This window comes from Oryzias melastigma, linkage group LG19 (assembly GCF_002922805.2).
Source record: "Oryzias melastigma strain HK-1 linkage group LG19, ASM292280v2, whole genome shotgun sequence".
Lineage (NCBI taxonomy): Eukaryota > Metazoa > Chordata > Actinopteri > Beloniformes > Adrianichthyidae > Oryzias > Oryzias melastigma.
The window spans coordinates 18,654,177-18,666,567 of record NC_050530.1 but is presented as its reverse complement, the minus strand read 5'-3'; the positions used below and the strand labels follow the sequence as shown (position 1 = coordinate 18,666,567).

Genomic DNA, 12,391 nt, shown 5'->3' with positions numbered 1-12,391 from the left:
CAATTAAAATGTATTCATTTTTTGTCTAAGGTTTGGTGGTAAAAATATATCAGAATATATTGTAAATAGTAAAATCCTGCAAAAAAATGTTTCAATAAATATTTTTGGAGCATCTAAGTTTGGTCAGACATTTTTTTTTACTTTTCAGGTGACAAGAAACTAATGTGAACACCTTTAAACATAGAATTTTATTAACTCTTCTCCATTAAACCCTGTAATCCAATAATAAAGAGACTACTAATTACGCTCTCTAATGGATCCCCTGGAGGATGTTCGGACCGCATCGCGCCACAGGCACAAATACACAGATGTGCAACAACTTCTTCATGAAACTCCGTTTTCATTCCCCCCCCCCAGCCCCACTGCCCTCAAACACGCCGGGGTCACTTACTGCTCATCTCCCACCTTCTGTATCCACTCCATATCGCACTGCTTGCACGGAGAAGTCATTTCCTGCCGAAGTAGAGCATGAAATTAGATTAGCATGCAGGTGCGAGAGCCATATTGGAAGAAAATCTGACAGCCACCGGCTACACAAATACACCATGTTTAAAGGAGCAAATCAGAACCAAAACCAGACAAAATTCATGATAATTGGTAAAATAGTTTGATGTTTACACATGTAGGTTCTTCTTTTACCTGATAAACAGATATGTCTTTGTACTTTGATAGAAACAGTGTATTAGATTATCAAGTTGAGTCTCTTTGATCCCAGTTTAAATGCTGTTTGTATCTTTATGTTATTTCTATTTTTGGTATGCTTTGACCATGTTCATAAGAGCTTGATTGGACAATTATACTGTATAACAGGACAGCTCAAATTAAAAAAATAAACTGATCTTTGCTTATGGAAATCACAACTAAGTGTTTTTTAAATGATTATCAAAATGCAATCAGAAGCTTTTCTCCTTTGGTTAGACGGGTTGACAGCAGTGAGTCTCTTTCATTAGTAAACTGTCCTGTAAGTGCGATATGGTGGGAAGTTTGTTCAATGGAAATGTGAAGCTGGAGTCTGAATCAGAATTTTTGTAAACTGAAAGATAATAAAAGGAAATAGTGACACGGTACATTTCTGAGTTGACTGACAGTTTCAAGACCTAAATCACTTATAAAATATTGGTTTTATTATGATTTTTTTTAGGGCTCGATTAAAAAAATTTACTAATGAATCACAAACCTGATCAAAAATTAATCCCAATTTTTTTTTTTTTGTTACAGTATTTGCCAGCCACTTATTATCTGCAAATAATCACAATATACACTCACACACAAATTTGTACATTTAGAACATTTATTTTTAACCCTTTAAGGGCCTGAAACTCAGTTTTTGTCTACTTTTGAATTTACGTCTGTATTTTCAATCTGAAAAACTACATGCTTGCTTATTTGGTATCATTTTAATCCCCTATTAGACTCCACCTTTATTTAGTCCTTTTTTATTTTGTATTCACACACTAGAGATAAAATCATGTAAAAACAAAAAAAATTCCTTCTGGAAAAAAGTGATTCATTTTGCTGTGGAAATCCCAGAAATGTTTAACGAACTGTTTTTATAGTATAGAATTAAAGTTTTAGGTGTAATTTCATAAAAACAAGGTTTTTGATCAGGGGAATCTCATTGTGTGATCATGACGGGCTTAAGTCACTACTGTGGACGGATCACAAAAATATTATTTCCTCACATCACCATTAAGCTGCCTTTTAAATTCTATTTTAATTTTTATTTTATGTCTCATTGTGTTGGGTGTGGGGGATCAGAAAGGTTTTATAATTTTGTTTTTAGTGTTTTAAGTATTAAAGTACTTTATAAATGAAGTTTGATTTGACATCAGGTATGATTGTTCAAATGTGACGTAGAGCGGTCATCACTCACCCTCTCCCTCTGGCTGCTCTGGAGCTGTCTCATCTCGTCCTTCAGCCTCTCGCACTCCGCCTTAAGCTCCTCCTCCCGCTGACACGCCCCCTGGGCTTCGTGCCGTGCCCCTTCCAGCTCTGCCTCCAGGCGCTGCAGCTTAAGGTCGGAGAGGGCGTCCAGGCTACGGGAGCTCTGGAGGGTCAGAGCTGGACAGTCCAGCACTGCGAGGGGGAAAGAAACTGGCTTTAGGAGGAGGAGCAGAGAAACATAAAAGCGGCGTGCTCTCACAGCTGATGTATGTGAATATAAAAGAGATCGGTTCTTCCAAGGCCAGCGTTTTGTTCAGCTGGTACCTGAGTAATCTGATCTGTGTGGGCATGCAGCTCACACGTTCTTTGAGCTGCAGAAGCAGCAGCGGCATCATCTTTTATCTGCGCTCCCTCTGCCTCCTCAGCAGGCGCCCGCATGAGCTGTCGCAGGTGCAAACACACTGCCTACAGACAGCACTACAACATTTTAACACCTTTTCCTTCATTCATGCAGAGCACGCTTATAAATCAAGACCTTTTAGGCCCACATGGCAAAGAACAAATCCTGATTTACTGGACAGTGGATGTCCGTACCAAACCCTGCCTGCTCCTCTGTTGAGGTTTTCTTCATTTTACTGACAAGAGGACTGTTTAGCATCCCTCTAGAGCAGCTGAAGTCTACAGAACCTCTTCAGAACCCATCCAGTCCACTTCAGTTTCCCCAAATTGATTCCAAATTTAAATCTGTTCATCATCAAGCAGGATTTAGCAGGTTTTTTTCTCATGTCTTTGGCATTTGCTAATGCTGGCCGGTCACAGCAGAGATCATTTGGTGGTGCAGATGGGAGCAACAGGATGAATAATACAGATCTGCAGTGTCCTCGAATGTTTCTGAGGCCAGAATGACGGACTTTCCACCAAAAGCACTTGTAAAATTGATAGGAGTCCTCCTCCTCTCTGTTGTAAATGAACAAAGTGGACACACAGATTTTCCAACGCAGTTCAAGGTCTTAACAATGCTTTTTCAGACAAATTTAGGAATAAATGACATCAAAATCAAAATGTTAGCCCATAATTAGATTATTTAAGAGACGATTTTCAGCCAGGCTTATTTCTTAGTAAAATTCTGCAAACATCCAGAGGAGGAAACAAGTATTTGATCATTTGGTGGTTTTGTGTGTTTGCACACTTGAAAAAAAATTGAGGTTCATGAATGTACTTGCATTTCACTGAGGGAAATAAATATTTGAACCCTCTTGCCAGGAAGACTTAGTGCTTTGTTGCAAAACCTCTAGAGGTCAGACGTTTCTAGTAGTTGATGATCAAGTTTCTGCTCACAAGAGAAGGATTTCTGGTCCACTCTTCTTTAAAAATGATTGAAATTGTTAGGATTTGGTGGCTGAGCTTCATCTCCATTGGTTTTCTATAGGATTGACTGGCTGGATCACTCCATGATCTTGATTTGCTTCTTCAGCTCATCCTTGGTTGCCTTGGCTCCATATTTTATGCTGGAAACTCATCTACGACCCATTTTAAGAATCCTGGTGGAGGGTAGGAGGTACTCACTCACTGTAGGATTGGACGGTACATGGCTCCGCCCATCCTCCAATCCACATGATGAAGTGTAGAAAAACACCCCCAAAGCATAATGCTCCCACCTCAATGATTGACAGTGGGGATGGTGTTCTTGGGGTAGCATTTCTCTTCCTCCAAACACGACGGTTGAGTTGATGCCAAAGAGCTCAGTTTTGGTCTGATCTGACCACAGCTCCCTCTCCCAATCACTCTCTAAATCACAATGTTTGTTGGCAAACTTCAGACATTTATATTAATTATTTAAAGTCAATTTCTTGATTCTCTTTTATCGTTTACTGTTCAAATGAATGTGTTCAAATGAATGTTCTTTTTAAGTGGGCAAACCTACAGAATCAGCGAGGGATCCAATACTTATTTCCCCCCCTGCATATATCAGAGTCCTCATTTGATCCATGCACCCATATGGGACTAAACCCACGGCTGATGTACAAATGCAAATCCTAAGTCCTTGTAAGCGTGACTCACTGTGTGCGTCTGGACCAGCGTGGAGCTGCAGATACTGCATGTCCTTGTTGTGCATCTGCATGTTGAGCTTCTGCAGGGAGTTGTCCCTCTGCCTCAGAGCTGATTCCAGGCTAAGGATGCGCTCAACGTGCTTCTCCACCATGCTGGTCTGCAGCGACACACAAAAACAACTTCATTTAAGCAACGTCCACTTATTTAAACACAGAAAACGGCAAGTAAATTTCAGTGTCTTATTCTAGAACTGTTTTCTGTTTCTCCTATTGCTGTAACTGATAACTGGTTTAAAATACTGATCAAATTCAGGCATGTTAAAATGAAAAGCACAGCTGATGTGAGAGCGGTAAAACACCTCTGTCAGGTTAGAGGTTTTATGCAAGAAGAGATAATGAGAGATATCAAACCGCTCAAGCATCAAGCAGGCATGTTTAGACATAATTGCATCTCTTGGTAACATTTCTCCTACAGCAGCAGCTCATAAAAATGACTCACTCAAAGAAAGAAAAAAGATAAACAATTTGTTGAGAAGATGCTTTGAGTAAAGGACGCCTTTAGAGATGAATACATTTAAAAGGTAACATGAAATCTCATCTTGGGATTTTTAAATTAAGGGTAAAAAGTTTGACTCTTTAGGAGATTCAGACCACCTTTGGGTATTATTTATTTTGTCAAAGTGTTTAAGAATCATGAAAAGAAGTCAGAGTGACGTATTTCTTATAAAACTGGCTGTTTTTAGTTTTGCATGTTGATGAACACGCGGTAAGGGAAAAGCTGCGAAGGTTAAAAGTCAACGAGGCCTCGTGGGCAGATGATGCCAGACTGTGGAAGGCATCCTCAGCTCCGGGCGGCGCTGACACCACTCCGACACGTAGAAGGTGGCAGCTCCAGCATCTTTAGCGAGCTTCGTCGTCTGACAACTGACAGCATGAGGCTGCAGAAGCGCTCTGAGTGATGGATTTCACTCACGAGAGGGTTTGTCACCGTCGAAGAGAAACAAACGTTTACCGCTTGTCTGTTTGGAAGCACAGCTCAACCTGGTCTAGAGCTGTGTACACTTCTGAAATCACTATTTTTATTTTTAAACTATGAATAAACTAGTATAAACAAACATGTGTCCAAAATAGGGATACGCAGGACAATTGTACTAAAAAAAATTGTAGTTTTTTTTTATTTATCTTACCAGAATAATATTCTTGCCTCTCTTCTCCTTAGCTAAGCTCCCGTGTATTTTCATTAGGGATGGCGTATTGATCTGAGTATCCATAGTATCGATACCAAGTATCGCTACTTGCATGGTGAGATACTTTTGTTGCAGTTTTTCTTCAATACTTTCAGTAAAAAGCTTGAATTTACTCACAAAGTTCAGGAAAGCTCAGCATCCCAGTCTGCAGTGTTGCCAGTTCAAGCAAAAAACAGCCCAATTAGAGTAAAAACCCGCCCAATCTGGCAACATTGACTGTGTAAACAGTGCACCAACTCCTCACACCTTGTCCCTCCCTTCTCTACCTCATCGGAGAGTTGATAAAATCATTAAAGAGTCACATATTTTCACAAAACAGACGGATTTTCTGTTATGTTGTGTATATTTTTACTCTTTACAGTGTTGCTTTTGTTTACTTTTTTCACTAGTAACTTTGATATTCTATTACTGATTTTATGAAAAAACACACAAACACACACACACATATATATTACATTATTATTATTATATATTGCATTTTTTTTTTTCAAATTTCACTCTAGCTAGTATTTTCATTTTATTATCCTGGCATTATGCCATCATTAATATACATGTTCTATATTTGATATACGTTAGGTATAGATTTCTGTAATTTGCTATTAAACATTTTTATTTGACAAAAGTGGAAAAAAAAAAGTGTAATTTCAAAATTATTCCATAATACAATGTTTAAAGACAAAAGTATCGATATCAGCAATAATAGCCCTGTAATTACTTGGTATTGAATCAATACACAAATTCCTCATTTTCATCCCTTTGTGATCACACAGGTGAACTTTTCAAGAAAACTATCAAATCTAATGTTTTTACACTCCTACAGTTACATTTTCCCTTTTTTAAGAACCACTCTGACGAAAATTGTGTTTTTAACAAGTTCTTGTGGGATTTTTGTGATGATGGAGGACATATATAAAGTGAATTTAGCTCAATTTTTTATTTTTTTTTATTATTTCTTTCTTTATTTGTGACTCAGGAGCAGACAAAACAAATATCATTTGAAGTTGAAGTTGGTGTTCATCAAGCTTTTTTGTTACATTTTTCGTCTGAGCTGGTATCTGACTCAAAACTGCAGCTGGATAGCACCAAGATTGCTCACTATTTTTGATGCATCGATAATGTTAACTTTGGGTTGTGCACTAGCGAGAGAGCGCAACAACACATGGATGATGGGAAGTAGGGACACGCTGACGTCCTGCTAACAGCCCGCCCACAAATCAAAGTCAAATTTCTAATGAGCTGCTGCTGCTCTGTAGAAACTATCACTGAAAATGACAGTTTTTTCTTTTTCTATTTATTTTTTGCAAGACAATTAAAAAAAACACTGGGAAAACTTAGAAAATAGTTCAACAGATGATCAAAGTGGGATTTTAATGAATTGTTAGTCAGCAAAACTACATAAATAGTCCTGTAAAGTTGAGAAAAATGTTTTTCCTACAGATATGAGATGTGTTTGGGTTAGACAAGTATGTTGTATTTTGAACAATGTCCAGATTTGTGTAACACACAAATACTTAATGCAGAAACAACAGGAAAAAATGACTGAATGTGTTTATGCCCCCTGACCATCTTGTCCAGGTCTCTCTGGAGGTTGTTCTTCTCCAGATGAATCTTCTCGTAGGCCTTTATGACGTCCTCCAGCTGCTCCTCCCTGTCCTTCCTCTTCTGCAGCTAAAATCACATAAACACAATCAACTGAAGCGAAAAAAAATCTTTAATCTTCTGGAGAAAACGACAGAGGAAGTCATCAAATGTGTCCCGAATAAAAATGGTTCATAAGCAGCAAAGAATCGGACGCAGAGATTCAGCAGAAGCTGAATAAAAAGTTTGGATTTCTTCAAAAAGGTGAAGGTCACATTTGTAAAATTGAAATATTCCAGAGTGAGAAAGGATTTAAAAATGTGTGGTCACTTCAGACAATACACACAAAGAAAATGCAGAGAGTGGGAGTGTGATAGACAGTGACAGCAAGGACAAAGAGGTATATCAGTGCTGAGGTTTCTTCAGCGTGTCTATGGAAACATACGGCTGCAGGAAAATGCCACCCAGATGTGGACGGCGCGCTGACAGCACTGTGAGGGAGGACAACACAAAGCCTCCACTCTTTTAGAAGAAGATGCTGCTTTTATTTGCTGTAATTATCACTCCATAAGGTTTAACTTTAGACTGCGAGCTGTAGGTGGTTGTTGTGTTAAAGAGTTCACTTCACAAAACAACCTGTGAATTGCAGTGTGAATGTTTTGTTGCAGCAGATGTATTAAAATATATATGAACAGAGGAGTAACAGCCAGTTAGATTGCATGAAAGGAGAAATCATTGTTTTTCTGAGAAAAGCTGCAGAGGAAACAATATTAAAGAACACATATACATAAATACCATAAACCTTAAATCAGGATTTTTTTTAGTGTTTTAAATCCTGATTTATCAAACATTTGAACCGCCACACTGACTAGATTTAAACTATACTGGTCTTCCAAATCCATGGGATATTGTCCAGCTTCTTTGGAAATCTCTTGTCACAAATGTCCTTTTTGATCAGGATACATAGAAAAAGCTTACTGATTGCAGTTTTTGTTTGTGTACCGACGACAACGTTAGAGGAAAGTTGGCTTCATTTTCCTTCAAAATGTGATGATTTCTGGTGAAAACTTACACCTTTAAAGAGGAAAATTGTGGGTTTTTTTGTGTTTTTAATATGTTTTTGTGGCATTTTTCTGATTATGGAGAACATATAAAAAGAGTTTTTATTTTTTCAAATTGTGAATCAGGAGCAGAGGAAACAAATGACGTTTAAAAAAAGAGATTATTTGCAAGTTCCCCGCTTTGCTCGCCATTTTTGTTGCTCTGGTATTGTAATAAGCTAGAGGGCCTTCAGTAATGGGTGACGGGGAGGGGGGCGGGCTTAATCTGCACCATCAGTCCTGCCCACAACTCAGAGGTGAATTTCTAAAGAACTATTGCTGCTCTGCAGGAACTATGACTTAGAAAACAACACTTTAAAAAAATGTGGCTAAAAACAGCAAAATCGTTAGAAAAAGACCATTGGGAACACTTTGAAAATAGATCAAAGTGGAACTTTAACACCTTCATGTGCACTTTAATATGTTCTTTTTGGATTTGCGAAATAGATTTAAAAAAAAAAGATAATTCTTAACAAGCTAATGTAGCTTTTGTGACCATAAGTCAAAATCTCCTTCTGTCAAAATAACAGAAGTACTTGGAACAAAATACGATGTGTAAATATTTTTTTTAAATAGCAAAATTTTAACGTATTTTATTACTGTTTATTTTATATATGTTGCTTGGAACTTTGATGAAAATCAATTGAAAAGAAATACTGCACCAAGTTGGCTTGTCATTAAATGAAATCATTTTATTCCAATGTAAAATCACAAAGTAAAGACTTCCAGAATATTTAATTTATACAGTATTTTTATTTATTTCATATATTTAGATCAAACTTTCTCTTGATAGTTTAAAACTTGCAAAGACTTCATGTTGAACACTGAAAGGTGATGGTTTATTTTCTTTTATTATAAAAGAAATTATATTTCTTTGTGTTTTACTGACTTTATTGGGTAAAATATTCAGTGTATGACTGTATGATCTTGCTGATTTTTACACCACGCAAATTCAATACAGAGCTAGTGGGAAATATTACAATACAATATCCAGAAACCGTTCTTAGAAAATGAAGGAGGATACAAACTGAGAGGATGCAAGAAATTTAAGGTCAGATTGATAAGAACCACAAAGAAAAGTTTCTGTGTTTCTGTGTGTGGAACTAAACTCTGGAACAGGTTAAGTGATGAGCTCAAACAATGTTCGAACATCCACTAATACAAGAAAATGTATAAAGAAACTCTAATCTCACAAAATGAAAATAAGACGAGTTAAAGATCAACTAGTGTTTGAATAATTCCAAATGTGTGAACTTGAATGTGATGAAATAATGAAAACTTTTTTAAATGCAATCAATGAGTTTTACTATGCAGGAATATTTACTGAAATGTTTACAATCAATATGTTATTGATTTTCTTCACTTGATCTGAAATATGTATCATTGATTACTGGATTAATATAATTATTTGTTCTAATGATAATCAGTGGTTTTTACATATTGTGTGAATCATTAATGTTTAATGAAAACATGTAAGAATTCCATCAGTAAATAATCAATAAGCACTTTACTGTTAGTTGAAAACTTGATTTTCATTGTGAAATGATTACTTTTCTGAATTAATTGTAAATGGTATTTTAATGATAATTAATGTGTATTACATATCAGTTACATTATGTATGATTAATGTTACCGTTTACTGAAATCATGAAATAATGTTTTATGAGATTAATCAATAAAACTGTAAATAGACAAGGTAACAAAAAAATGATGTAGGAAGGGGTGGGACCACAAAATAATTTTCTTCTACCCACTCCTTTTCAAGCACATTATTTGCTTCACTTGTATATTTGTATTTTTTAAATTCTTATATTTGTATTTTTAGATTCTTATGCTTAATTTGTATTTTTGTACTTTTAAATTCTTATGCTTGCATTTTTAAATTCTTATTTTATTTTCATTTTGTGTTTGTGTTTGAAACAAAGAACAATAAAAAAATAAATAATAATAATCATCAAACCCTTCACTTTGCCATTAGGATAAAAAAATAAAAATAAAAAATAAAAACCTTTACATTTGATCTGATCAGAACCGGATTACATAATTATGGAAAACTGTAAAATGAGGTAACTAAGTAGAGGTGGGATTACTTAAGTTAGCTTCTTACTCCTTTTCAAGCAATAAATTAAACTCTTTAAAACAAATTAAACAGACTTTAGTTAATAATCACAAAAAAATAATGAACCAAATGTGAACCAAGTATGTTTTCTTTTTTTTTTCTATTTCTTAATAAATGCATTTCATTATTTCTGTCATGAGTTTTAAATATTTGTCTGTTTTGTCCTTAATTTTTCACAATCTATGCTTGAAATAAACCAGTCAATTAATTAATCGATCAGAGTGTAAAGATCCTTTAGATGCTGGTGTATTCTTTACCCCAAACCTTGCTCATTTGTGTACAAGCAAGACGTTTTATCCAATACATTTGACAATAAACTTCACTTTCTCAGTAAGTACTAATTGAAAAACAAACTTTGCATTTGTTTAGCAGCTCAGTAAAGTTGTAATCCATCTCTCATCAAATCGCAGCAGAACAACCTGCTAAAACGAGGGTTTCTTTCCCCAATCTCACATATCAAGAGTCTCGGCGTGATGCTGCGTATCAGAATGCTTCTCTCTCCGTTTTCCCCTCTGACTCCAGCCTGATTTAGCTGCTTTGTTTGGTTGCTGCGGCTCTGATAAATATAAACGACTGGCAAAGCCGTAATGAAGCACAATCATCTTCAGAATGATCTATGGTGTAATACACCATTAGATGCAACTGCTGAGGCTCCAGAGAGTCATTATTTCTCTGTAAACAAAGTAGGGTGAGTGGTTTAATATCTAATAATGAACGTTCCAGTGATTCCATCCGTCAGCAACTTTCCAGCACAGAAAGACAACAGAGGATGTAAAGAAAAAAACATTTAAGGTCCTCTTTATTTGATACAAATGACCAGCTTTAGCACAAATGTTCTCAATATTTGAATATAGATTCCTAACCTACTTAATGTAAGATCTTTTTTATTCATTTTTTATATATTTTTTATTTAATCTGTTTTTTTTTATTCGGCTTCAGAGACAACATGAAAACCTATATTGGCATAATTTTTGGAGGTACACACTTATTTGCTAGTTTTTACCAGTTCGCTGGATATATATAAAAAGAAAACTAAGCTTCAAGTGACATTTGCATTCTGATGCATCCACTTTTAGACAAATAGATTCATGTATGTCTTGATTTCCTCATTTGAGCTGCATCTGGATCAAAACTGTTCGGCTGGATGGCTCGAATATTGATTTTGTTGTTTCTAGGAGAAAACAGAAGATGATGGGAAATGAGCACTGGCTTACTTCCCACCGACAGCCCCATCCACTCTGCCACTCTGCAGAAACTATTTACTAGAAAATGACAAAAAAAATGAAATAATTATAATTAATAGAACACTTTTACAAAAAAAATCAAAAGATGATAGGAGCGGGACTTGAATGAAAAACCAGTGAGAATGCATCACTTTCCCTTTTTTTTAAGGATAATACCTCAGGCTTGTGTGTCTTAGGGCCACTAAAGTAACCAAGTGTTTTCACTGAGCCTCTTCCTACATCATTACTTTCAACTCCAGGTGGAAGACTCCTCTGTCATTTTTACAACCCAGCTTGTATCTCAGTTGCGGCTCACAATTCGCATTTTCTTTCTCTCTGTTAATTTTTACCACGACGCTGCAGCTTCACCACAGTCGGCTCATTTCCTGAAGCTTTTATCCTTACAGGTCAGTTTTTTCACACTAACAACTAAAGGTTAGTTCAGAAAAAAAACATGTAATCAGTGCTTTGATTATTGCTCTCTAAAGTTGTTCACACATAAATGATGTTCAGTTCCATTTTTAGTCTGATTATGCATAAAACTCTCATGGTGCATCGATTCTTGAACACTTTCCTTTAAAACTGTTCAGACAAATTTTCCCAGAGAGCAACTTAATTGGTTTTTGACACGACTCCGTTCAGCCGAGCTGACCTCAATTCAAATTTAACTCAATTAATTCACCTGAGAAGAGGGATTTCTGCAGATTAAAATCTCTCAAATTAGATTTGCAAAGCAATAAAGGATTGATTTTTTACACTTTATAGAAAAAAGAACGTGCACATGTATTTAACTAGATTTTCTATGTTGTATTGCTCGGTTTTAGGCTGCTCTTACCTCATGGGTCAGGACGTTCACCCTCTGCTGCAGGTTGCCATTTTCAGACTGCAACAGTACCGTCTCCTTACTCTCAAAGGAGCAGTATGAGTTAGTGTCCTCACCAAACTCGCTGATCATCGGGAACTGCAAGAGGAAAACGTACGACACAAAGAATGAGTCAAAAAAGGAGACAAGCAATTTCCGCTACACCACATAAGGGCATTAAAAGGGAATTTTCAGTGATTTCAGAGTGAAGTCCTTTACAACAGTTCAGATTTCATTAGATAAAAACTTTTATTATTTTTTAATGAAATGATTATCTCTAAATCACAGTTCAAAGGATGACAAAATATCAAGCTAATAACCGAACTA

The 12,391-nt window shown here is 36.1% G+C and overlaps 1 protein-coding gene across 1 annotated transcript in view; it reads right to left on the bottom strand.

Moving 5' to 3' along the window:
• Positions 1–12,391, bottom strand: part of tbkbp1 (TBK1 binding protein 1) — a 74,998-nt gene that overhangs the window by 10,780 nt on the left and 51,827 nt on the right. The window contains exons 3-7 of the mRNA XM_024285160.2: positions 12,038–12,163; positions 6,746–6,850; positions 3,946–4,093; positions 1,874–2,076; positions 392–453 (exon numbers count right to left, since the gene is read on the bottom strand). Coding sequence (XP_024140928.1) covers positions 392–453; positions 1,874–2,076; positions 3,946–4,093; positions 6,746–6,850; positions 12,038–12,163 — 644 coding nt within the window. The remainder of the gene's footprint in view (positions 1–391; positions 454–1,873; positions 2,077–3,945; positions 4,094–6,745; positions 6,851–12,037; positions 12,164–12,391) is intronic.